The sequence below is a fragment of the Protopterus annectens genome, chromosome 11.part0 (assembly GCF_019279795.1).
Source record: "Protopterus annectens isolate FY-2018-M chromosome 11.part0, PAN1.0, whole genome shotgun sequence".
In the NCBI taxonomy this organism is placed as follows: domain Eukaryota; kingdom Metazoa; phylum Chordata; order Ceratodontiformes; family Protopteridae; genus Protopterus; species Protopterus annectens.
In genome coordinates this window covers 55,744,597-55,770,025 of record NC_056745.1, presented here as the reverse complement: position 1 = coordinate 55,770,025, position 25,429 = coordinate 55,744,597, and the positions used below count along the sequence as shown (strand labels likewise).

Here is a 25,429-nt window from a genome sequence, read left to right as displayed (position 1 = left end):
CTCTTTAAATTGATGGCAGGTGGGTGCTCAAGAAGACTGAATGCTGTCATTAAATCAAAAGGTGCTTCAACAAAGTATTAGTTTAAAGGTGTGCACACTTATGCAACCAGTGTATTGTACTTTTTTTATTTTTTATATATTCCCCAAACATATTTGTTTTTCCATTGAATTGTACAGGTTAGAGGTCACATTAAAGGTGGGAAAAGTTTTGAAATGATTTATTGTGGTCTCATTTTTTTTATATCACAAAAACCTGGCATTTTAACAGGGGTGTGCACATTTCTAATATCCACTGTATATATAGTGTGTGTGTGCACGTGTGTGCGTGTGTATATATATATATATATATATATATATATATATATATATATATATATATATATAGTCTACTTTAGAAGACCAAAATACAACATACCGACTTTCACAATGAGGAGATGACTTCACTGATACCCGCATTTCAATGACCTCCAATTACACCGAGCAAAAACTCCAGGTAAGTAACCATCTGACCACAATAAAATATAAATTAAAACCAAAGCAAATTAAATCCAACCATTTGGGGGGGGGGGCTTTGCCCCCCCTACACCCCACCAACTAACTATACCAACTCCGACATTGCAGTATAGCACGGGTAAGGGGCAAAGTTCAAAATGGTGGCCAAGTGGTGACTTACCTGGAGTTTTCAGTCGGTGTTCTGAGAGGTCGGTGAAATGTGGTTGTCGGTGAAGTTGTCTTGGTGTTGTGCAAGTTGGGTATGTGGTATTTTGGTCTTCTAAAGTAGACGCATACATATATATATATATATATATATATATATACACACACACACACACACACACACACACACACACACATATACATATATATATATATATAAATTTTTTTTTTTTTCATAAAACCCCCTGGGAAAATCAAAAAATGCAAAGGGGGATGGAGTGAGGGAGCAGATACGGCAGCAATGATCATTCAAACATCTACTGTTATGGTAAATTTACTTACACAACTGTACTACGTCCATCATACTGATCGCTGCTGTAGTAGCCTTAGCTAGATAGTTATATTCCCTTAAGCTTACTACATTTGGGAAGTAGAAGGGGAAGTGTCCTGGGGCCCCTAGGTCCTAGTAATAATAATGGACATAGAGAAGGAGTCAAGCTTGCACAGCTTTGTAAAAGTAGGTGCGGAAAACCAATCTGCTGCTTCTAGAATACTTCTAAAATCCAACCCTTTCCTAAAAAGCCGTAGATGATGCCAAGGCCCTGGCAGAGTAGGCCTTGACCCTGCCTGGAATAGCTTTGTTATGGTGAGCATAACAAAAGGCAATAGTCTTAGACAAACATTAGGAAATTGACGCAGGTCGTCACTTAACAAAAGAAATGAACAACTCTTACACAGATCTGAAAGATTTTGTTCTGTCAGTATAGCACTAGAGTTGTTTTTGAACATCTAAGGTATGGAGTATCCCTTCTGTTTCATTTTATGTTCAAGAAAGAAAACTGGGAGATGGACAGTTTGACTAGATACCACTTAAGGCATAAAAGGATTAGTTGGAAAAAAATCCTGTCTCTGTGGAAAATCAGATGGGGGTGACTCACTATAAGAGACTGAAACTCAGATACGCATTACAGAAGTCACAGCAATTAATAAGAGTCTTCCATATTAAGAACCTCAAGTCAGCCAAATGTACTGGTTCAAATGGAGCAAGTGTTAGTTTCTTTAACACAGAATTAACATCCTAATGAGGAGCGACCAGTTTTCTTAGAAGTCTGTTATGCAAAAACATTTTGACATGAAAATGCATTTAAAGAAAGGATCCATGGGCAGACATGCTGAAATGGCCAATAACTGAACCTTGATGACACAGTAAGAAAAGCCAAAGTACAGTAGCTCCCATAAACATTATAAAACCAAAGAAAAACTAGCCCTGAATGGGTGCTGTTTATGTTATTGGCACCAACTAGAAAACCTTTTCATATGATTTTCTACTAGCGGGCTTTCTTGTCTACACTAATAACTACTGCACGTCGTCAACAAACATGGGCCTAAAGGGAATTAAGACCCTATAGTCAAGGCAGTCAGTTGAAGTTGACTGGAGTCAGGATGTATCAAACACTCCTGTTCTTGTGTGACTAGATCCAGTCTGTGAAGAAGCTTGTGGTAATTGCCCCTAGCAATTTCCAAAAGAAGGGAGAAAGTACAGTTGTATAAAATCTTTCCATAACAGTAGATGTCCTTCCCTTCACTGTTACAGTATTCCTTACTAAAGGGAATCCCCTGCCAAGGGCAGCCCTATGTCAAGTCAGTATAACAAAGCCTTAGGCTTGTTAGAAGGATGTCGTATGTCACATGTATGCTCCCCACTCTCAGAGTAAGGCATAAAGGTGACGAACGGACGTACCTACCTCAGAGCTGAAAAGCCCCAGGAGGAACAATCCAAGGAGAAAAAAGGAGGAACATGTGCATCCAGAAAGATAAGATAAAAGGAGAAGAAGTAGAGAGAGAAAGAGGGATGAGGAAGGGGACAAATACTGCAAAAGGGAAGGACGTTCACTGTTATGGTAACATTATACACAACTGTACTATGTCTTGCCATATCACTATTGCAGTATTTCTTACTAAAAGCAGAGTGCAAAAGCTCAAGAAGAAAGTTAGAAGGAGAAAGGCCCAGCAGAGCCCTCAAGAAAGCCATGCAGAACAGCCCTGAGAAATCCATCTCTCGTCCTGGAAACCACATCCAGCTTGTAATGTATAGTAAAAGTATGAACAGAAGTCCAAGTAGCAGCCTCAAGATGGGATTAGTATCAAATCTCTTGAAAAAAAAAGCACCAGAGGAAGCCATAACCCTGGTAGAATGAGCCTTGGTAACAGAAACAGAAAGCCTTTCCCCATGAATGGAGCAAAAAAAGGAAATGGCCTTAGAAATGCAAGAAATGATTTGCTTAGAAACAGCCAAACCTAAAGAGCTAGGATAAAAGGAAACCAAAAGGGACTCTGACTTGAGAATGGCCTTAGTCTTATCCAAATAATATCCGAGTTGTCTATGTAAATCCAATGTGTGAAGAACCTTCTCACTGGCAGACTGCATAGAAGGGAAAAAAGTGGGCAAATTAGTAGACTGATTAAGAGACAAGTCACTAACTACCTTGGGCATAAACAATGGATTAGCATAAACAGACACCCTTGTCCCTATGAAAAACTAAAAAAGGAGGGACGGCCATATGGGCCTGAAGTTCAGACACCCGTCTAGCATAAACAAGGGCCAAAAGAAGAGTCTTCCAAGAACAATACTGCAAGGAAGCTGCAGATTTAAAAGGAGCACGAGTCAATTTTTTTAAGAACAAAATTAAGGTCCCAAGGAGGAGAAATAGGCTTCCTGGGAGACCTAATATGAAGGACACCTTTAAGAAATTGTTTGACCTCAAACCTAGAAGCCAAAGGAGGAGTTAAAGGCAGACAAGCAGAAATAGCTGAAAGGTGAGCTTTAACTCAACAGTATGCCAACCCAGCATGGAACAATTCACACAAATAAGACAGAACCAAAACTTCTACAGAAAGTGGATCTTGGTTATAAGCAAGACACCAGACAGAAAATCTCTTCCATTTGGACAAATAACATTTCCTGGTAGTGGGTTTCCTGACCTCCTACAGAACCAAACGTCCTCAGAAAAAAGGTGCCTAAAAGGGATCAAAACCCTATCATCCACAGTGTCAGCTGAAGAGTGGAGAAGTGAGAATGGATGAGAGACCTCTTGTCTTATGTTAGTATGTCCACCCTGTGATGTAACTTGTGGTGATTGCCCTTGGCTAGGTGCAGAAGAGGGGAGAACCCATGCTGTATGGGCCAAAAGGGAGTCACCAGCAAGATTTTGCGAGAGTCCTGCTCTACTTTGAACAGGACCTTCTGTATGACAGGAAGGGGAGGAAAGGCACAGAGAAACACCCCCTTCCAATCAAAACATAGAGGACATCCACCTTCTATGACAGAGGACTTGAGACTCTGGTGCAAAAAAGAGGAAGCTGTCTGTTCAGAAGGGAGGAAAAAAGATCTACCTGAGGAGAACCCCACTGGTGTACAATGTCCAGAAACACATCTCTTTAAGAAATGTGAATGGGAGGATTTAAAGTGCAAAAGTGCTGTAAAAAGTGCCTTTTAAAGTGCCTAAACACAGTAATCTACTGATACTGACCTTCTCTATAACCAAGTATTTGAAATGGTGGTTAGGGTACATGTTCATCTTTTGCTAATGCATTATTCAGATGTACTCTTTTTATATCATATTCATGTTCATAAATCTGGTCCCGTAATCTATGTTCCGTTTTGCCTATATAAAAACACGGGCAGGACTGGCATAATCCTACATATACAACTCCCTTGGACTCACAGTTGTATTACTGTGTGTATGCACATTAAATAGCACTTTTTTACAGCACTTTGGCACTTTAAGAAATATAAAAGTGAGGGTTTAATTTCATCATCCTTAGATCAGATGATCATTTTGGGTCTTATTAAACAACCTTTTGTTTTTAAACCTGTCTGAAGAAGTTTATTACGGTTACATGAACAAAAGTGTTCATTTGTGGATAATAAAAGTTTTTACAACAACCTTGCAGCTTCTGGCAGCTAATGTAGTTTATGTTTTAAAACATGGGTGGTCTGAGGTACAACAAATGGCCACAGTAGTTGAAGCAAACTGCTAGCCTGCCCTGGTGGCAAAGACTGTTTGCTTAAGTTTTTCTTTTCATGGCTGGAAGAAGGACAGACCATGGGACTTGCAGTTTGTTCCATGGTCAAGTCAAAAATGGTACCTCTTTCCCAGTGAAAACATGCAGCATAAGTAGATAAAAATTAAAATTGTTAAAAGTTACTTTTTTTCTCACAAAAACAAAAACAAATTGAAACCTACTTTAATACATCCTGCCACCCTCAAAAAATAAATAAATAAACATTTTTTCCACAGAGAAATGGTTTTCAACTACTTTAAACAACTTTTAAACTGACAGGAGAATGTGCTCTCCCTTTCTTAAGTACAGTTAAGTCTCATGACAACCAGATAGAACACAAACCCCTAGATTAAAAATAAAACTTTCCTAACCAGGAAAGCACATTCAAACAATATTTTTATGATAAAGGTTTTCCCCCAAAGGGAACTTATCTGCCCAGCAAAGGAACAGTACAAGCCGACCGTCCATACTTGAAAGCCTGCAGAACAGCACTTTCATCAACGTCATGAAAGCCCTGAATGGCTTAGCACTCAAACCTGTGGTTTTAGTCAGCTCTGAGCTGCCAAAGCTTTGAGTGCATAGAAAGTTCCCTGAAGCTGTAAGAACTGGCTGGCTGTTATATCCTTGACCTATACAGCTAAGCCTACTTGCAGTACTGATCAATATGACGAACATTTGTGTGGCCAGCTAACTCTCGTGTTGAGTACACAGTAGGCTTAGCAGCCAATGTATTACAGCAGGAATAGGTAACGATGTTCATTAATATTAATATCACAAGCATGCAACACCAGCTGTGGGACAGAACAGCACCATGATTGCCACAAACATCTTTTATTAAAACATGGTCAGAAACTGCTTTCATCTTTTGCAGTTGTGAACTAACACTTCATTAACGCTGAATGTTTGTGGTTCTCTTACCTGTGGGTATTCCTAACATTTGCTGCACCATTGTAGCATTGGGTAGGGTAGGAATTATTCCGCCACTGGTAAGATGTCATATCAAGGTGAAGAGTTTGGATTTCATATTGGGGAAGCACTGAAGGAATGCAGTTATTAAGCTACATTATCCCAATCATTATACAATCAAGCTCACCTGCAACTAAAATTCTAAACAACTAAAAGAAGTTATCTAAAATCTATGAGAGAAGTTCCAGCAGCTTGTATTAAGTGTTCTGCAACCAGTAAGCCTCCTGTAAAAAAAAAGCACTTGCTTGAGATATGGAAGGTGTTAAACTCGATGCATACTTCAGGAGTGCATCTGCAGAGTAAATTTATTTCTTAATAGGGCCATTGTCACTATCTTCTGGACTATGACTGGCAGGACTTGATCAACCTGGCTATCAAAGTCCCTCCACTCTACTCATTTTACCCATGGAAGAGGCATGATCAATGCTATTACAAAATAAGGAAGGATGGCATAACACGTTACGTTCAGTGCATATTAAGTAAGTTGCAGCATATTGCTGTCACACTTCTAATTAACTTTGTGACTGCATAAAAGCATATCAACAGAATATCTAAATATTATTTTCAACAGTTGTACAATCTTAGAACATAACACCTTGCTGCTAGTAGCCTAAATGTAGGATGCCTCAAATAAAGAAACTCAGTCTGCTAACAACTTCAATCCCAAAGATAAACTCCATCTTCAAAGTTTACTGTTAAAGCCCATTTCAACTTGCAAGCTGATATTGCGTGGGCAAGAAAAATGTTAGCATGGCTGAGGATCCTTCTTCATTAGCAATAGCAAGTCTCAGTATGCCTGAAGTGTCTGGTACAACACTGTCATTCTTTATTTTATCCAAGCTGTTAGTACAAGTCTCAGTATGCTTGAAGTGTCTGGTACAACACTGTCATTTTTATTTTACCCAAGCTGTTAGTACAAGTCTCAGTATGTCTGTAGTGTCTGGCATGACACTGTCATTCTTTATGTTACCCAAACTGTTAGTACGAGTCTCAGTACGCCTGTAGTGTCTGGTACAACAGTGTCATTCTTTATTTTATCCAAGCTGTTAGCACCTACTACAATGACGAAGTCATATCGAACTTTTTTCAGTGTTAAACCTGAAAATGGTACTTCTCAGTTCATGAAACATATTGCCTAAGGCCATCAGAGAGTTATATTAAGGCCATTCACCCCGGGTATCATATTTTGCCACTAAGGCCATCAGAGAGTTACATTAAGGACATTCACCCCGGGTATCATATTTTGCCACTAAGGCCATCAGAGAATTATATTACGGCCATTCACTCCGGGTATCAGATAGGACATTCATCCCGGGTATCATATTTTGCCACTAAGGCCATCAGAGAATTATATTACGGCCATTCACTCCGGGTATCAGATTTTTCACACCTCTTAGCAAACAGTCAATTACTGGGCCTTGCTTTCTACAATTACTATTTTCTAAACATTTTGAAAAGGACTGCAATGGTGACTGAAGTTTAAAACATATCATCTGTAGGGATCCTTGCCCACATCTCACTTGTTTTTTTTTCTAATAGCATTTTCTAGGGTTCTTTTAGATTTCCCCCGTAATGAATGTGTTAATGGAGAGCTAAGCATTGGTTCTTTCATTCAGCAGCAGGGGCTACAATTAAGTAAGATATATTCAATAATAGATTATTTACGGGTACACATACTAGTGTTGTGTCCGAATCCAAAAAAAATCTGTATCAGCTTGGGTGTTAACTTTTAATGTCATCAGTACCCCGTAGCACTTCAACAGGAAGCTGCATTTATTACAAAATTCATGAGATCGGTACAATATGTCACCGTCAGTAGAGTTCAATTTATGCGCTAAACACAGGTCAAATACACCATCTCAAAATTAAATGCTCTATAAAAAATACCCATACCTTCCACTAGAACAGAGGCCACAAATGCTAAAAAGTGAATGACTGCTTAACTGATTTATTTATTCCTCCATTCACTGGAAGGAGTGGATAGTATAAAAACTTCCTAGTCACAGTGTAAAGAGTATCATGGCAGCTGCAGAACAATGACAGTTTACTGAGCAGCTGAAATATTAATCTAATGAAAGCAACTGTTTGCTTAAGGTCTATCAGCTACTGTTCTGTCCACATAAAATCAAACCTGTCTGTGGGCACCGAAGTATTGCAAAAGATGCCTTTGTTGGCATAATTTGGAAAGAATACTGAAGACTAACATCCTTACTCAAGTCTGCTGCTCTTTACATCTCTGGCATAAATGCTATATTTGTTGTCATGAACATACACTGTGTGAACCTGTGATATGGAAGACAGCCAACTCTGTGGCTAGGAGGGATGAAGCTCTGACTGAGACCCAAACGACCCAAGACTGAGCAGCAGTTCTGGTGCTGGAAGGGTCACTTGAGGGGGAAATGGAAATAAGTAGCATTACTGCCTCACCTCTTCCAGACGGAGGGAATGGTAGTTCCCTGTCGGGCTGTGTTCCAGTTACACAAAAGCTGTTCCGACGATGGAGCCAGTGATGGTAGCTCTCAGAGTACAAGCACATGGTAACAGGCATGCAAAGGCACAGATTCCCCATGGTAATATGGTACCTAATTCATCAAAATGGAGAGGGCTAGGGCAGGGTAAAGCCTTCATTGCTTGTAAAAGGAATGATGTGGGCCAGTGACTGAAGGAAGTGCCGGCCAACTGGGACTAGACAGACAAGTCATTCTCTGGGTTCTGCTCTGGGGAATAAGCCAGACTCAACCAGCTGGGGGGAACACAGTATCCTTGGCCTTGACCATGGCCAGATTAGATGGCTAGGACTCATAAGGGTGACAGTCTGGGAGATGAGCAGAATTTGACTAACTATGATAGGGGTATTCACATTTGCACTGATGCTAGAAAATAGCACCCCCATGGATGTCTAGATGATGACCCCTGTGGACAGCTCACACTCTGATCCTGGGTGAAATTCCTGGGCAGTGAAATGAATAGGTATGTCTGGTCTCAGGAAGGCCTGAAGGCAAGGATGCAAAAAGTACCCAGAAAAAAATACAAGATGGGGATTTCATTAAACCTCAGGCATCCATTGCAATACTTTCATGTGAAGCTTGGCACTGGGCACCATGTAAACAAAGATTGCCAAGAAACCTAGCACCCAGAGACACAACTTTGCTGTCAGGGGTTGGTTTTGAACATTTTTTAAGACTACTGACTGTAAAGTCTGATTGCTGCCCTATCGAATAAAAGCTTGGCAAGACAGTGCACACCCTGTACCAGATAAATAAGATGAAATACATGTGCAACAATTAGAACTTTATGGTGTTTACTGTTACCCCAAAAGACTGCAGGTAGTCCTTGGGAGCCTTAAAACAATCCACTGTGGAGGCCACAGGAGTCAATCATCTGCAACCACTCCAGTGAACTTAGTGAACATCATCATGACTAGGTTGAAACCAAAGAAAGGGATCACAGCTGAAAATGATGAACTCTGCAGAAGAAAGAAAATATTTTGATGTGAAGCTGGACATCTTGGAGATCCAAAGACCATATTCAGCCTCTTTCTTAAGACATGAAAGAATGAACTGTACTGTGAAGACATAAAAGGGTGGTTTTGGAACAAACTGATTTAGGCTGCTAAAAGTGAGAAAAGGCCTAACACCCTTCATTTACTTAAAACCAGAAAAAAAACCTGGAGTAAAAGCCTAGCCCTTGCAGATCAAGTGTGACCTCTTGGTTTGTTCTATTATGCAAAAGAATTAGAGCCGCTTTTCCTGCCAAAACCTTCTGACGGGGTGGGAACATCTGGAAGGTGGACAGACCGTAGTTTGGGAAAGGGACTTATTAACTTCTGAATATAACTGTCGCCCACTTGTCTCATGATGGCCAACCATGCTGACAAGTGACAAGACCGATGACTCCCAAATGCCTCTAGAGTGGAGCAGTCAAGGATGTCTTAAAGGAGCAGAATCTGGCCCCACCCCTCTCAGAGGGCCATGGTATGCCTGACCATTCTGCTGTGTGGGCCCACCTATGGGGTTTAGGCCATCTGCAAACTGCTTTGGCTCCCTACAACCTGTTTAAAACCCTCATTATTATGATGCTTCTGGCTGCTGTTGATCCACATTTGATACAGACTCCATTTTATCCTAGAAAAGCTGGATTTCAGAGGCTGCACCTTAACTACAACAGCAGTGAGCATCATGCCCTCTTGCTCCTGTTTCTCCACCAAGGTCTTAACTTGTCTAAAAGGCAGAGTTTCATTATACAGGGCAATGCTGAAATTGGCTTTAGTACCATCAGCACATCCCATCAAATACAGCCATGCCATAACTATACCACTGCCTGCTGCCATGGCTGAACAACTGTCTTTACTGCAAGGAAGGCACATAGTTAGACCGTAATGGAGTTCTTTACCTCTCCATCTGGTAACCCTTCCAGAGCCTTGGACGCTTCCCATGAAAAGTCTTTCTAGAACCTGACTGTGTATGCTATGTAGTCTACTACCCTCAAGGAGAATGTGGAGGGTGAGTAAACACTGTTCCCAAGGCAATGCATTTGCATGATTACCTGTTGGGCACATAGACCACTGCACAGCCACTACAGTGTCAACCTCCATAACACAAGCTAGTGAGTTCCAATTTTAGGAGGTGTGAGTTTCCATGGTATAAGTTAGTGTGTTCCAGTCTTTAGAAGGACGGAGGATCATATTCAGCATCTTTGGTACTGGAGCTGCTACACTAAGATTCTTCTTTGTTGACTCGACTATCAGCTGAACAGTCCTGTCAGATGGGGAGATCTGCTCAAGTCTACCCCCATAACAAAATCACTCCTGGAATTTCCATAAACTTGGGATCAAATGGGAATGGGAGAAACCTCTCACCCTCATCTAAGTCTGAAGTGAAAGACCCATGAGGAGTGCCTAACTGCTTCCTCTAGCAATTGCCTTTTCTTAATGTTGTCAAGAGAAGAACACTCCGAACAATAGGGAAAAAGACTTTAGCCCAGCTAAACCAATAAGGTTAGCCAAGTAGCCTAATAAGTACGCCTATCTGACTTTGGATCAGAAGATTGTTGGTTTAACTTCTATCATGGTTGTCAGAAACTCCAGATTTTATTGGATAAGCAGAAATTTTAGTCTGGCAGTTAGTGCACAGAATGAAGGGTATGAGCTGTTAATAATCTGCTTCCTGTAATCAAGGGTTTGATTCCCTCAGCCTCCATTCACCTTCTGTATGACTGAACAAGTCACTGTAGTGCTCTGGGTCAATTGAGAAATTGGACTAGGCTCCTCAGTAGTCTTCTGGACCACTTACCTATTTACTATCTCTGAACAGAAGCCCATAATGAAGGACAAGAAGAATATGCCCCCACCAGTAATTGGCAAATGCAAAGGTCGGGGGAGGTAAATATTTGCCAATTCAGGCCTATGTGATCCCAGGGAGAAAGCAGAGGCCTGGGTCCATGTTAGACAGGGTCAAGGAAGCAGCACCACATCAAAGGCTAAACTGCTTCAACCTTGACATTCAACTAGCATTAAAGTCAAAGCAGAAGGGCTCAAAGCCAACTGCCTGAAGGCCGAGCCTGCTGAAAGAATGGTTGGTCCCAAGACACCCATGTTTGACCTCAATTCTGCAAGTTCAACTTCTGATGCCAACTATAAGAGGAAGCCTGGCTTCGAGGATCTCAAGTTCAGAACACTTGACGTCAACTGCACTGTCAAATAAAATGCAACAGTGTTGAAATCAGTCCAGCTGTGGACCTCATCAGATCCATCGACTCTGACCCCAACAAATGGGATGAATCTTCAGTCTAAAATGACTGGGATCCAGCAGTACCCCTAAAGTAAAGTGAAGTGAAGGAGCAGAAGCAACAAAATTTAAAACAGTGGAGTTCTACCCACCCCAATGTTAGTGGAGGAGGAGACTGGAGCCCTTGTGTTGTAATGAAAAAAGAAGCTTGCTACATTTCAAAAGGATCCAGTTCAACTGAGACAAAATGTCTGAACCAGATGGACTTGGTGGTGTGGAAGAGATCTCAGCAGTGGGTCTTAAGCAAAAGAATCAATATTTCTGGGATGATGATGGAAAGTACAGCCTGCCTGGATAATGTAAGCTCTGAGGAAAATGTAGACACTCCTGCTTTAGAAATCTTGGGAGATCTAGCTGTGCAAGTATTTGTATATGTTTGATTCCGGATAAGCACGTGTGATCCTGTAGAAACATTTATAGGAAGTACTGGCCAGAAGTAAACTAGGAATGAACCAGGTTTATTGAGCTTAAGGTCTTAGTAGCTGACATTCCAGGATGACTAACTATATAGTATAAATAGCAGTAACAGTCGGTCATCTAAAGTGGTAAACAACAAACTACAGATAACCAAGTGTTGCTGCTATTTAAATTATAAAGTGTTATACTAGACGTTGCCCTTTAAGGGTTATGTCTTAGGTTCATGTTCTCTAAATGTAGCCTCTTCCCACTTACGCCAGACTGTATCTCTTAGACTTGCTTGTTGCTTTTCCTTACAGCGTAATCATCTTATTTTAAACATGTAGACTTCTGCTTTGCCTTTTAATCATTCCTTTGCTGCATCCATATTATTAATATGAAGTTGTAAGGAATCTTTTAAATGTTTTCTACTATATTTTGATGCCAGCATCTTCTGCCTGTCCCTTTACTCATCCTACAAAATTCGTAGTAAAATCCGTTTTTCTCCATAGTGCACACCCATCCTCACCACTGAATATGTTTGTGCGATTGCCCTCCAGATTCAAACCTCTCGTTCTACACATATTCACCGTTTCACTCCCATTTCAAACCTCTCGTTCTACACATATTCACCGTTTCACTCCCATTTTTCCTATTTACTTTAAGGACAACAATAATGTTTTGTTACCAGTGTGTCCCACACGTACAGATAATGATTTAACGTTTCTGTAAGCATGCTTCACCCTCTCTGGGTCATCTCCGTAAAGAAATGATTCAAAGTACATCTGTCTGTGCCGCTCCTTGGCTATTATCATATCCTTCTCCTGTTTGTCCCTGTCTGTGGTCCTTTTCCTATCACTGCTTCCAATGTTGGTGTGCTTTTTTTACACTACCTCCTGGGAGCCTCATGCAGCCTTTCAGGCCAACAATACTTCCCCCTTCCTCTCTTTCTGTTTCACTTCTAATTTTGGCTACAGTCAGCATGCAGTCCCAGTGCCTTCTGACTCTTCCGAATGACAGGACACTATGATTTCCTTGCATATCATAAACCACAGAAAGTACAGTTGTGTACCTACCATAAATGTAGATGTTCGAGTGGATTCACTGTTGCAGTCATTACAATTGTGTTATCCTGCTGGCAGGCTACCCGCAGTCGGCCTGAGATCCAAAGTCTAGGTCCGGCGTCAGTTGCTGTTACCTCCTCCCTGATGTCAGTGCACCAGGGGTATAAAAGATGCAGCCGATGCCATTTTCTTCAGTTTTTCTTACCCCAGATGTCAGGTGCCCCTAAAATGGTAGGCTCACTAATGCCAAAAAGCATGCATAACCAAAAAACAACTTTTCCTTCATCTACAAGCAAATACACCACGTAGGTTGTATAGAATAGAGAAGTACAGATAAGTCCCAGCAAGGAAAAGGGGGATGGAGGGAGGGTAACCTGAACTGCAACAGTGAATACACTCGAACATCTACATTTATGGTAGGTACACAACTGTACTATGTTCATCGTGTTTCACTGTTGCAGTCAATACAATTGGGTTGAATCCCAAAGCTATGGTTGGGAGGCTGGTGCTAAATAGGATTAGGAGAGGCTATCAGGCCCTGCAGAACTGCAGTGGCAAAGCCTGCCCTGGATTTAGAGTAGAGAGGTAAGTGATCGTGCTTTGAAAAAGTATGCACTGAACTCCAAAGTTGTAGCCTCTAAGATGTCTTTGGTTGGTACTCCTCTGAGCAAGGCTGCTGAAGTGGCTGCTGCTCTGGTGGAATGTGGCCTAATGCCCTTAGGAACTGATTTGCCATGCTGTGAATAGCAGAAACGAATGCAGTGGCCTATCCACTTTGAAATAGTCTGATTTGAGATAGGCTTTCCTTGTGATCCTGCAGCATATGCTACTAGAAGTTGTTCAGTCTTTCTGAAAGCTTTGGTTCTGTCCAAGTAGAAGCGTAGCTGTCTGTGAATGTCCAAAGAATGCAGAAGTCTCTCACCCTTATTCTGTGGGTTTGGGTAAAAGGTAGGCAAGTGAATTGTTTGATTAAGGGTCACACTGGTCACTACCTTAGGCATAAATGTAGGGTTTGTCCTCAGAGAAACCCTGTCAGGATGGAAAATGATAAAAGGTTCCACAGCCATGAGTGTTTGTAACTCTGAGACTCGTCTAGCGGAGGTTATTGCTAGGAGCAGAGATGTTTTCCAGGATAAGAATTTTATATCCGCTGCAGAGGCTGGCTCAAAGGGAGGCAGTGTAAGTTTTTCCAAGACATAGTTGAGGTCCCATGCAGGTATTGGTGCTCTCCTTGGGGGTCTTATGTATTTGGTCCCTCTGAGGTACTGCCTTAGTAATGGATGAGAAAAAATAGGTGGTTCTGTATTGTAATGAGCTGAAATGGCAGAGGCAATTTTAATGGATGAAAAGGAAAGGCCTCTATCCAGCATCTCAGTTAAGTATTGCAAAATCTGAGGAATATTTGGAACAATCGTGTCAATGCCTTGTGCCTGGTTCCAAGCACAGAATCTCTTCCATTTTTCTGCATAAGATTTTCTGGTGCTAGGCCTCCTGGCCTCCAAAATAACATCCATAACTGCTTTAGAAAGAGGTGTGTCTTGAATGGCTATATTATCCGCCATGCAGCCAGGTTTAGGGTCCTGAGTTGGCTGTGCAGTATCCGACTGTCTTGTTGAGTCAATAAGTGAGGAATTTGAGGTAGTGTCCAAGCTAGGCATTGGGACAAGCTCTTTAGGATTGGGTACCAGTGCTGGTGGGGCCAGTCTGGGGCAATCAGAATCATTTTTGGATTCTCGTCTGACCTTGAGGAGTACCTTGGGGAGGAGAGGCAGAGGAGGAAAAGCATATACTGTTGGGTTTTTTCAGCTGAAAGATAGAGCATCCACTTTCCATGCTTGCTTGTGATAGGTCCTTGTGCAGAATCTTTGTAGTTAGCAATTATGAGATGAGGCAAATAGGTCTATGTCCGGGTATCCCCAGGTCATTGTTATCATGCTGAAGACTTGTGGATCCAATTTCCACTCGTGGGGATCCATTAAGGTTCTGCTTAGTTCGTCTGCCAGAGTATTTATCCTTCCTGGCAGGAATTGTGCTTGCAGATGTACTTGGTAAGTCAATGCTGTGTCCCACAAGTTCATGGCCAGTCTGCAGAGGGGATAGGAATGTGTGCCCCCTTGCTTGTTTATGTACCACATGACTGTGGTATTGTCCGTCTTTATCAGTAGTTGTCCTGGATGAAGTAGATACTTGAAGGCTATCAGGGCATTTTGAACTGCTAGCATCTCTTTTTGACTGATATGTAGATGCATTTGACTTGAGGACCATGTGCCCTGAATACATCTTCCTGCCATATGGGCCCCCCAGGCATAATCTGATGCATCTGTTGTCAATGTCTGCCTGGCTGTGGGTAAGGTGAATGGCTGTCCCGTGTTGTGGTGCCAGGCTTTTGCCCACCATCGAAACTCCTGTTGCAGGTAGGGAATGCGGGTAATTATTGTTTCCAGGCTGTGACAATGTTGAGTCCAAACACTTTTTAGATACCACTGAAGTTTCCTCATATGCAGTCTTGCATATGGAATTAGCAGAATGCAGGATGCCATGAAGCCCAAAGCCTGCAGAATTTTTCTTGCAGATAACTGGGTCTTTGTTGCCAACATTTTGAAATAAGTAGTCAGTTGTCTGTGTTTGTCTGGCGTGAGATAAGCCATCTGGGCAGTTGTATTTAAGCTTGCACCCAGGAATATTATCTCTTGAGAGGGTACGAGTTTTGATTTCTTTTCGTTTACTGTGTACCCTAGGCCTGCTAATAACGTTTTTACGAACGCCAGATGCTGTAGTAGAATGTCCTTGTTCTCTGCTTGAATAAGGCAATCGTCCAAGTAAGGATATATCTGAATTCCTCTTTGTCTGCAAAAAGCAATTACTGGTGCCAGGCACTTTGTGAAGACCCTGGGCGCAGTAGATAAGTCAAAGGGCAGTGCAGAGAATTGGTAATGCATTGAGCCAGCTATAAATCTGAGGTATCTTCTGCATGATTGTCTGATTGGGACATGCAGGTATGCCTCTTTTAGGTCTAAAGTCACAAGCCAAGCCTTCTTTCCCAGCATGGGCAGAAACTGCTGTAGAGTTAACATTCTGAATTTTGGAATGTCCAGGAATGTGTTCAGGATAGACAGGTCCAGTATTCGTCTCCAGGTTTTGTCCTTTCTGGGCACCAAGAATAGCCTTGAGTAAAATCCTCGTCCCTGCTCTTGCTGTGGTACTTGCTGAATGGCCCTCATGTCCATGAGGGATGAAACTTGTTTTTGTGCCTCTGCCCAATGATTGCGTGGCAGGTCTGGCATACCGTTTGGCCTTGGCAGGGTGTGAAAATGGAACCTGTAGCCCTAGGATACGATATTTAAGACCCATTTGTCCTGAGTGATCATGTGCCAATTTTGAGCAAAAAGTGCTAGTTTTCCTCCCAAGGGAGCTGCCAGAAAATACGTGCTTGGTGCTGGCAGGGGAAAGTCATTGAGACTGTTTCCTGTAAGGCTGTGATTTTTCTTCTCCACTTTTGGAGGTTGAAGCACCCCATTGTTTAGGCCTGTATGTGCCTTGGGGCTGTGATCTGCCCCTGGGGCATCTGTATCTACCTCTTTGTGGCCTGTCTGACCCTGGAAAGGACCAATTCTTTGCAGGCCAGTTCCTGCTAAATCTGGGAGGCTGTACCTGTAAAAAATCCTTGACTGTTTGCATAGATTTAGCTTTGTCCTCCATTTTCTTCAAAACCTCTTCTGCTTTAACACCAAACAAGGTATCATGTTGTAATGAAGCATCTAATAATTTTGCTTTAACATGATCGGGCGGATTCTGTTCTTTTAACCAAGCATGTCTCCTAATGACAGAACCTGTAACAGCGGCCCTGCAAGAGGCCTCTAGTGAATCAAAACCACATTGCAAGGTATGCTTTCCTACTTGTTCAGCAGCATGCAATAAATCCTGCATTTCTTTGTTTTCTGCACATTCTGAATTTGTCAACATTTTTTGTTTAAGCAGTGACATTAGATATTGCTGATATTTAAGCATATGAAATTGACAATTTAAAGCTCTTACAGCCAAGGTAGCAGAAGTATAAAATCATTTTCCCCCATCTGTCCAGGGCCCTTGAATCCCTATCAGAGGGTATAGGGTTTTTTGCAGGGAAGCCTTGACCCCTTTGGGACCCTGAGAGATAGTTTCTGGGTCTGCAGCAGGGTTTTTATAAAGAAATTTATGTGAATCAGGAACCCTGTAGTATCTGTCTGGCTTAACAGGAGCTGGTGACAAAGAGTCAGGAGGCAGTCCGGACTCTGAAAAAACATCATCTACAATGTCTAAAACAGGAGGAATAGCAAGGGGCCTGTGCTGAGGTAATAAAAGGAAGTCTCTGAGCCTTTTCTTGGATTCTGAGTAATCTTGGCTCTCCCAGTGGAAATGTCCCCTCATAGTATGCGGGGTTTCCCCAAAAGAATAATCCTCAGGAGGAGAGGCTGAAGGAATAGATTCTTCAGCATCAGAATCCTCATAGGGAGGAAGATAATATTCCTGGTCAGAAGAGGAATCAGAGGAAATGGAAACCTGATCTGAAGATGCATATTCTATCTCTTGCCTAGGCCTCTTATCAGGAGGGGGATGGGAACCCCTGATCAAAGTAATTAGGTCTTCGGCCATTTTAAGCATCTGTTTTTTAGGCATGGAGGCCTGTGCAGGAGAATGCTGTACTTGTTTCTTTGTCTTTAGAGCTGCTTTAGTCTTTGCCTTTGAAGCTGAAGTTGGTTTTACATATAACTGTGTAGGCCTGAAAACAGCCTCAGAAGCAGATGCCAGCTCAGCGGCTTCGGACCCATCTGAGGGAATAGTTTACGAGTGTCCAATACCTTGAGTTTCCAGCAGCCTAGTCGGCTCCACATGGGAGTCGGAAGCAGCCTGTGGCTCTGAGGTAGCGGGCGTCAGGGGCTGCGAAAGCACCTCACTGAGAACCGGCGACAGGCCTAGCAGAAGCCTTGTCGTCTGTTTTGGACCTCAGGTGCCTGTCCTTTTCTTTGTGCTTTTTATAAACTCTGGTAGTCGGTTGCTCCGACGGCATTATATAGTTAAATCTTCTGCCAAAATAATGAAATGCAAAATCGTACCGACGCTTAATAGTGCATTGGTTAAATCTAGCACAAAACCGACAACTAGCAACATCGTGGTCAGGGCCTAGGCAAGGAATACAGTAAGAATGAAAATCCTTATTAGGTATTTGCTTCCCACAAGAAATACAATTATTAACTTTTTCTGACATCGGTCTGGAGCAAGAAAAAAGTTTCCCCAACAGGGTACTTAGCTTTAATGAAGACTTCGGATCTGAAATTCGAATTTGAAAATCGCAGGAGTCGGTCGACCGGCACTTGCGAACTGCTTTTGCTTCGGGCACCGTGTGGCAAGAAAGACTGAAGAAAATGGTGTCGGCTGCATCTTATATACCCCTGGCACACTAACGTCATGGAGGAGGTGACAGCAACAGACGCCGGACCTAGACTTTGGAACTCAGGCCGACTGTGGGTAGCCTGCCAGCAGGATAACCCAATTGTAATGACTGCAACAGTGAAACATGACGAACATCGTATTGCTGTGTGATTATTTGTCATTTTTCCTGCTCTCTCCCTCTCCCTTTGCAATTAATGGAAACCTTACAGTGATACAATTACAGTGTGAAAATAGTGGTACCTGAAATATATTAGATAATCATGTGTTTTTGTGGCAAAAAACTGAATAAAGTGATTGGATTTTGGACAGTGTGTTCTTTTATACCTTTTTTCTTTTCAGTGCTAGCTGCACTGAATTCCTCAAAAATAACAGTGTGAAAAGTTTAAACCCCAGTTGTGTTACTTTGTGACTCAATTCAGAAAAGTGAAAACATCACGCTATGGGGGTTAACGGATCTGTCTTTGCTGTTAAGTACTAATTAGCCTTCGCCAGTTAGACAGCTACAAGTCATCACCTTCACAAAATACCCTGCAAATGGAATACTTAGCATCACGTTAACTACAATGTGGAAAATGCTTTGCCGTCGATAATATCAGCACCGCTAGCTGCAGGGGTTAAAGTCTTCTCATTCACACACACATTACTATTGCAGTATGTATATGTAACATATATTTGTGTTGTGCAAATGTGCTTGTATCAGTATATTAAGAATATACATTCACACACCCCATGGCATCCTTATGCATGTGCAAGTGTGTTTCAAGCTTTCATCATTTTCATGGGAACTACGGCTGCTGTATGAAAGCAGAAAGACCTCCTGTAGAATGCAGTCTGCTCTTTAAACTGGACATTTTTGGCAAGTTATTTTTGCTATTAGAAACCATTATAAAATGCACTGTTACACTGTAGTCATACCAATGACGTGACTGGAATGGCATGACTTTGCCTCAAACTGCAGTCTATATTATACATTTAAGTAATAAGAGTCACTGTGGGTCAGTCTGCTGCAGGGCAGATAGAAACCTTCACGTATGTAATGGTATTCGTGGCTAAGTAAGTTCTCCAGCTTCTTAGACAATGTGCACTCAGAAGCACTGGGAACATAGCTTCATAGGCCAAGTCAGGTCAAAGGTCAGGAAAGGCATCAGACCTAAACTGGGTGCTCAGTAATTAAGACCACATGACTTATTTTCATGCAAAAGTACAGTGTGTGCCATATTAACATTTCTTTTATACTTTATACCTGGAGGACTTTATATGGGTCATCACAGTATCAAATCAAAGCATACATAATGCTCAACATATTGCCATTTATAGCTGCTATCTCACTACCACTAGTATTCAGATAGTTATACTTTTTTAGCAATAAAATATTTACATAAATATGATAACTGTGCATACCATAGGCAGTGCCTGCTTGAAAGCTTTGAAGAAAACCATTTCACAGGCCGGACAGTACATAGGACAGCAAAGGCTCCTGAGTCAATTTGGGTAGTCAGTGAGACACTGATTCAGTTTCATTCAAAATTATGAATAGACACTCTTATCGCATTAATATTTCTATTAATATCTTGAACAAAATGATTTTATATACTACTTCATAGTGCCAAATGAAAGGGTATATAATGACACAAACTTCACCCTGATAGGTAGCGTCTACCACCACTTTACAAATACCTCTGCTTTGTTTATCAATAAAATATGCATAGCTATCATACTTAATGTTACTATCTCAAGGAGTGTCCCTTTGGAAGCTCATGGAACAGCATTTTATATGTTCAATCAGCACAAAGCTTAAGAAAACTTGAGACAAAAAGTTACTCTGATTTGCTGTCAAATTTATGAATGTGTATCATATTAAAATCTGTATTACTAATTTTCCCTAAAAGTTTACTTCACAATATTAAAAATGAAAGCTTACATAAAGGTGGGGAAGTTCTCAGTGCTACCTTCTGTCCAACTACCCCTACTTTGCAGATATTTATACTTGTTTAACAATAAATGCATACTTACATATTTGATGTAAATAGCACTGGCAATGTCCACACAAGTAGCACTGTGGAACAACGTTTCACAGGGCAACTCAGTCCACACTTCAAGAATGTCTCCTGATGCAAATGTGGTATTCAGGAAGTGAGAATGCTTGATTTTCTTTTCTGTCTTTTATTTATTTTTTTGCCAGTTATGAATAAGTGCTATATTAACATCATCATCTAGCAGGAATTTATGAACTACTTCATGGTATCAAATAAAAGGTACTTAAAGCTGTCGGCCTACCATCACTCTGTAGGTGTTTTATTGATAAACAAGCATATGTATGTCTGTCCATCCATCCAAACATTTGTCCATCCAAAACCCCTCCTCCCCCATTTTTCCACATGAAGTCAGGGTGTCACTACAGCAGTGATCCTCTTCTACAGCCAATGTACATGTTGCCTGGTGGCTAGCCTTGCCATAGAATAAAATATGTATAAATATTACATTCATAGGTTCATAGGTAGGTACTAGGCTATTGGCCCTAGGGCCTATATAAGCCTAGCCAAAGGTACCCTGGCTTTCGCCACCCAAGAAAATTATTATTCCTGTAACTACTACATGCAGTGTCGTCTTGGAGTCAAACAGGATACTCACTAACTGTGAAAATGTGAGTTATTTTTCTCAAATATTAGTAGTAGTTGCTGTATCTTAACATCAATAAATTACATTAGTAACTTGAACCAAGAGGTATTTATATGGTACTCCATGGTATGAAATGAAAGCATACAAAATGGTGCAACACTCTGCATTGACAGTCAGTGTCCATCTGGAACTTCTTTACAGACATTTGCATTTTTTTGTTTAATAAACAGATATGCATGCAAATTACAACTACGCAAATATCTCAAAAATGGAGCGACACCTACAAAACTGAAGATCACATCTGCATGAACAAAAGTCACATTAACATCTACTATGGTTAGAAAGACATTAACAACTGTTGGTATAATGGCAATAAACAACACTTTTGTTTAATTCAGTGCTCGTTATAAAAACAACTTTATTTCTGACAAAATTGCTATTATCACTGTGAAAAGCAACATGTGCTGAACAACCTTTGTATTTAGACTTTTTTGGTAACTCTTACAATTCTCAAAATATGTACAAACGTTTACAGTTAGTTGCAAAAGCCATCCAGTAAGAAAACCTGCAAATGTCAGGTGTGAAATTTCACTGAGGCTGGATGTTAATTAGTTAACTGGTTAAGCTAAGAAACAACGAGAACAGAAAAAAACTGCAGACGCACAGTTAGACTGAAGCAATGGCAGCTAAGCAAAACAGTGCCTAAAAATAATTATTTGCTGAATAGTGATTGTTTGGGGGAAAGAGGTTATTACCTAGATTACTGCTGCCTCTACAGAGGTGAGACTACTCTGATGGAAGTTGCTTTCTACAACTGTGTTCACACTTAACGTAACAGCCATAGAATTATATGTACAATCAGCAACTGCACCCCCCTGTCCCACAAGTCCTCATGCTGGAATATTACTCTGCAGTACAATAAACGCAAACAAACTAACAGGAGGAAAATAAGCTACTAATAGCCAGCAAAGCACTAAAAAACACAGTAACAGGGCACATTATTCTGCACAGAGGACTTTGAGTACAGGGGAAAGTCTCCCACAGCCTGGGAAACTTTTTCATAGATATGGAAACTCCTGCAGCTCTTAATACAGAGGGGAATTATACCCAAACTACAATCCTAAATCCAGAGGTTTCTGAAACAGATTACAATTTTGGAAGTATACATACATAACTTCACAGCAGAAAAGAACACAAGCTTTTGGAAAGATCTTTTCATTACAGAAAATTGGGAATTTGCTGAAATTAAAGATCCTAGCACTGGCAAACTTAGTCGTATCAGTCTAGCAGTCAGAGCTCGTTGATGTCAGATCCAATGCTGTATATGCCAGATAATTAATAAAACGATCATTCTGAGCTGCTTCCTCCTGACTGTCAACATAGCTGAATTACAGGCAAAGAGGAAAGACACACAAAAACTTGTAGGTCAGGCCAAAAGCTTCTCTTGTGACAGAATGAGAACTCAAAACAATAAAAAACAGGAAGATTTTGGCCAATATGGGAGGTGAAAATATCCATTTTGGGGATATCCCAAGCCTCATCAGTTAAGAGTCAAGTCCCCAGTTATGCCCAATGTGGCAGCAGTTGTTGAAGGAATCCACAGGTGAGATTAAACCTTCTGGGGTTTGAAAAGTAATGAATCACAAGTACTCATTTCTTGAAAAGGTCCAGTATATTACAATGTCTTGAAAAATGAAAATGGATCTGGTTCTTCCCTAATGTTGATGCTTCACTTAACAACAATACTGTCCAACTTAGTTTGTATAGACCAGTAAATAGGACCAACTGTCTACTGCTGTTTGGGATATGGGTTCCATCCATCTCAGCAAAAAAAAAAAAAAAACTCTTTCAAGACAAAATGTAATATCCAAGAGCTCTGGAAAGGAATGGTTTAAACAGACAAATTGATTAGGTTGTCTGTTCAAATAATATTTTTTGAAGTTAGCAATGCAGCCTGAATGCTCTTTTATGGAGCAAAATTTCCCTCATGCAAGTTTAACCAAACTCCAATAAACTAAACTCTTTATCACTGGGGGGTATGCGTATCTGAGCAATGAAATTATGATTGGGCAGAGAAAAGATCAAAGGGTAGTACTTTGAACTGAAAATTACTACTGCCAACCTGAACTGCAGAAACTTTCTGTGCAACATTCTTATTCTGATAGGACAGTCTGTATCTTGAACACCCTGACTACAATGCCCACACCCCCCTTACTATCTATTCTAACTCCAGGGTCACTCTATAGTAGGGAATAGGCCATATATCATTGTCGACGAAATGAGTGGCAGTGAAATGAAGTGTCAATGAAATGAACTTTCAGTGAATCGGGCCTGCTTAGTTGAGTGTCAGTGAAATGAACTGTCGATATATATATATATATATATATATGTATGTATACACACATATATACATACATACACTATATATATATAGCTGCATATCTTTCTCTCTCTCATATATATATATCTATATATACACACACACACACACACACACACACACACACACACACACACACACACACACACACACACACACACACACACACACACACACACACACACACACACACCATTTTTTTGCACCAGCAGAAGTGATCAAAGCTCATCTGATTGCTTCTGCTGGTATCAACTCTGTGTGAGATTATGATGAACAGTAGGTGTTGGGGAATTTGCTCTTTTGCTCACTGTACAGCGATCTCTGAGATGGCATACATAATTAGCAGGGGTGTATCCCCCCAACACAGGGTGGTGCAGGGAGCTTGCAACCTTGCAAAAAACGTAACTGTTTTGTTTTTTCAATCTTTTGGTATCAATGTTTCGCCATTCGACATTTGTACACTTCAATGTTTCACAGTACATCCAAACACACAGAAATATGTATATGTGTGTGTGTGTATATCTATATACATATATATATATATATATATATATATATATATATATATATATACACACTCACACTGCAAGTCACATTAGCAGTCTTTCTCAAATGTCTGCCAAAACATAGTTGCTTACTAAGTCCTTTCAAAATTGTTCTGAACGATCTTGTGAATACAAATGAGGACTCAAAATCAGTCTTGTTTTGACTTCCTGTAGAGATGAAGACAGTATGACTTACTGAACTGAGCTTCGTGTCATGTTATGCTAATTAAACTGTTCCCATTTTGCAGGAAGAAATGGAAAGTATATAATATGAACTCTATGAAGTCACAAGGCATGCTATACTAAAAATGCTGAATGATAATTTGTTTGTTTACAAAAATTAACATGAACTTAAAATCAATGGGGCAAAACATGGTGCATGGCATTTTAACAGTTCACTAATGGACGTTTTACTTTACTGTTAACAGGCAGTGCTTTGTAACTTATTTGATGTCCACAAATTGTGGGTATCCAGCATTGTGTCAGGGGTGCTTGCTTGTATATAAAATAGCTTCATGTTCTTCTGCTTTTCAATCAAGTCCGACACTATCGTCTTAGGGTGAGAGTGGGAGGCTTAGTCTTTGCTACTGCAACTGTTATGTTTGCATTTAAAATAATTAATATGTGTTACTAGAAGTCAATGTGGGTTTAATTGTTACTGCTGTAATGTTATATACATATAAAAAAAAGCTTTTCAAGTAGCCACACTACCTTACAATGCTATAACAGTGAAAAGGCTAAAACAATCAACATCTCATACCTTAATGGCAATTCCTCTGGTTTCTGGGAATTCCAAAAGATGATAACTAAGTTCTTCTATTTTATTGATACATATTCTGATATCAGTGCTACGTCGAAGTGACTGAACTAATGCTCTTGTTCTGTTGTCCACACTTACACGTGCAATGATCTATCAGTAAAAAAGAAAACAAAAACCATGACGCTTCACAAAAAGACAATGCACCTGTGTGAAATACTCACCACAGTAACAGACTGAGATAACATTCATCAGGCAGATATCATTACTTGGTGACTTTTTTTAAGCACTTTATTCATTTACAATAAAACATCAACTAAGATTTCAGCTTGATAAACACAGCTGCATCATCACATACTGCCAGACATATTTTCTCCCTGTAGTCACAAGATTATATGGAACATTTTCACTTTTGTCAGTATGTCGTCTGTAAAACATCCGATCCTTCCATTCTTCTTTTAAAGGTGGACATCCACCATCCACATTAATCTTTGCCACCGCACCCATAAAAAGACACAACTTCACAGAACCTAACTGGGAACGTCATGTTCTTGAGTACTGCCACTAAAATAAAAAATAAAATAAAATGAAATAAAATCTAGTTCACCCTGTCACTTTTTTGGCATATTGGCTAAAAATCAGCAGGACGTTTTTCTTTTTCTATGCACAACCTATTAACATGACAGTCATCAAAATCCCAACAATCCCCCAATGATCCAAATCTGTCAAATTTGGCAACCATCCTTCTTATCCTTGTCACCACC

General features: G+C 40.7%; 1 protein-coding gene across 5 annotated transcripts in view; it reads right to left on the bottom strand.

Moving 5' to 3' along the window:
• The window catches only part of PNPLA8 (patatin like phospholipase domain containing 8), a 365,367-nt gene that overhangs the window by 291,108 nt on the left and 48,830 nt on the right, over positions 1 to 25,429 (bottom strand). For 4 of the 5 annotated variants that reach the window (XM_044087422.1, XM_044087420.1, XM_044087424.1 and 1 more), the window contains exon 3: positions 24,669 to 24,818. The exons of the other annotated variant lie outside the window; for it this stretch is intronic. In XM_044087422.1, the coding sequence (XP_043943357.1) occupies positions 24,669 to 24,818 (150 nt within the window). The remainder of the gene's footprint in view (positions 1 to 24,668; positions 24,819 to 25,429) is intronic. 5 annotated transcript variants of the gene reach the window in all.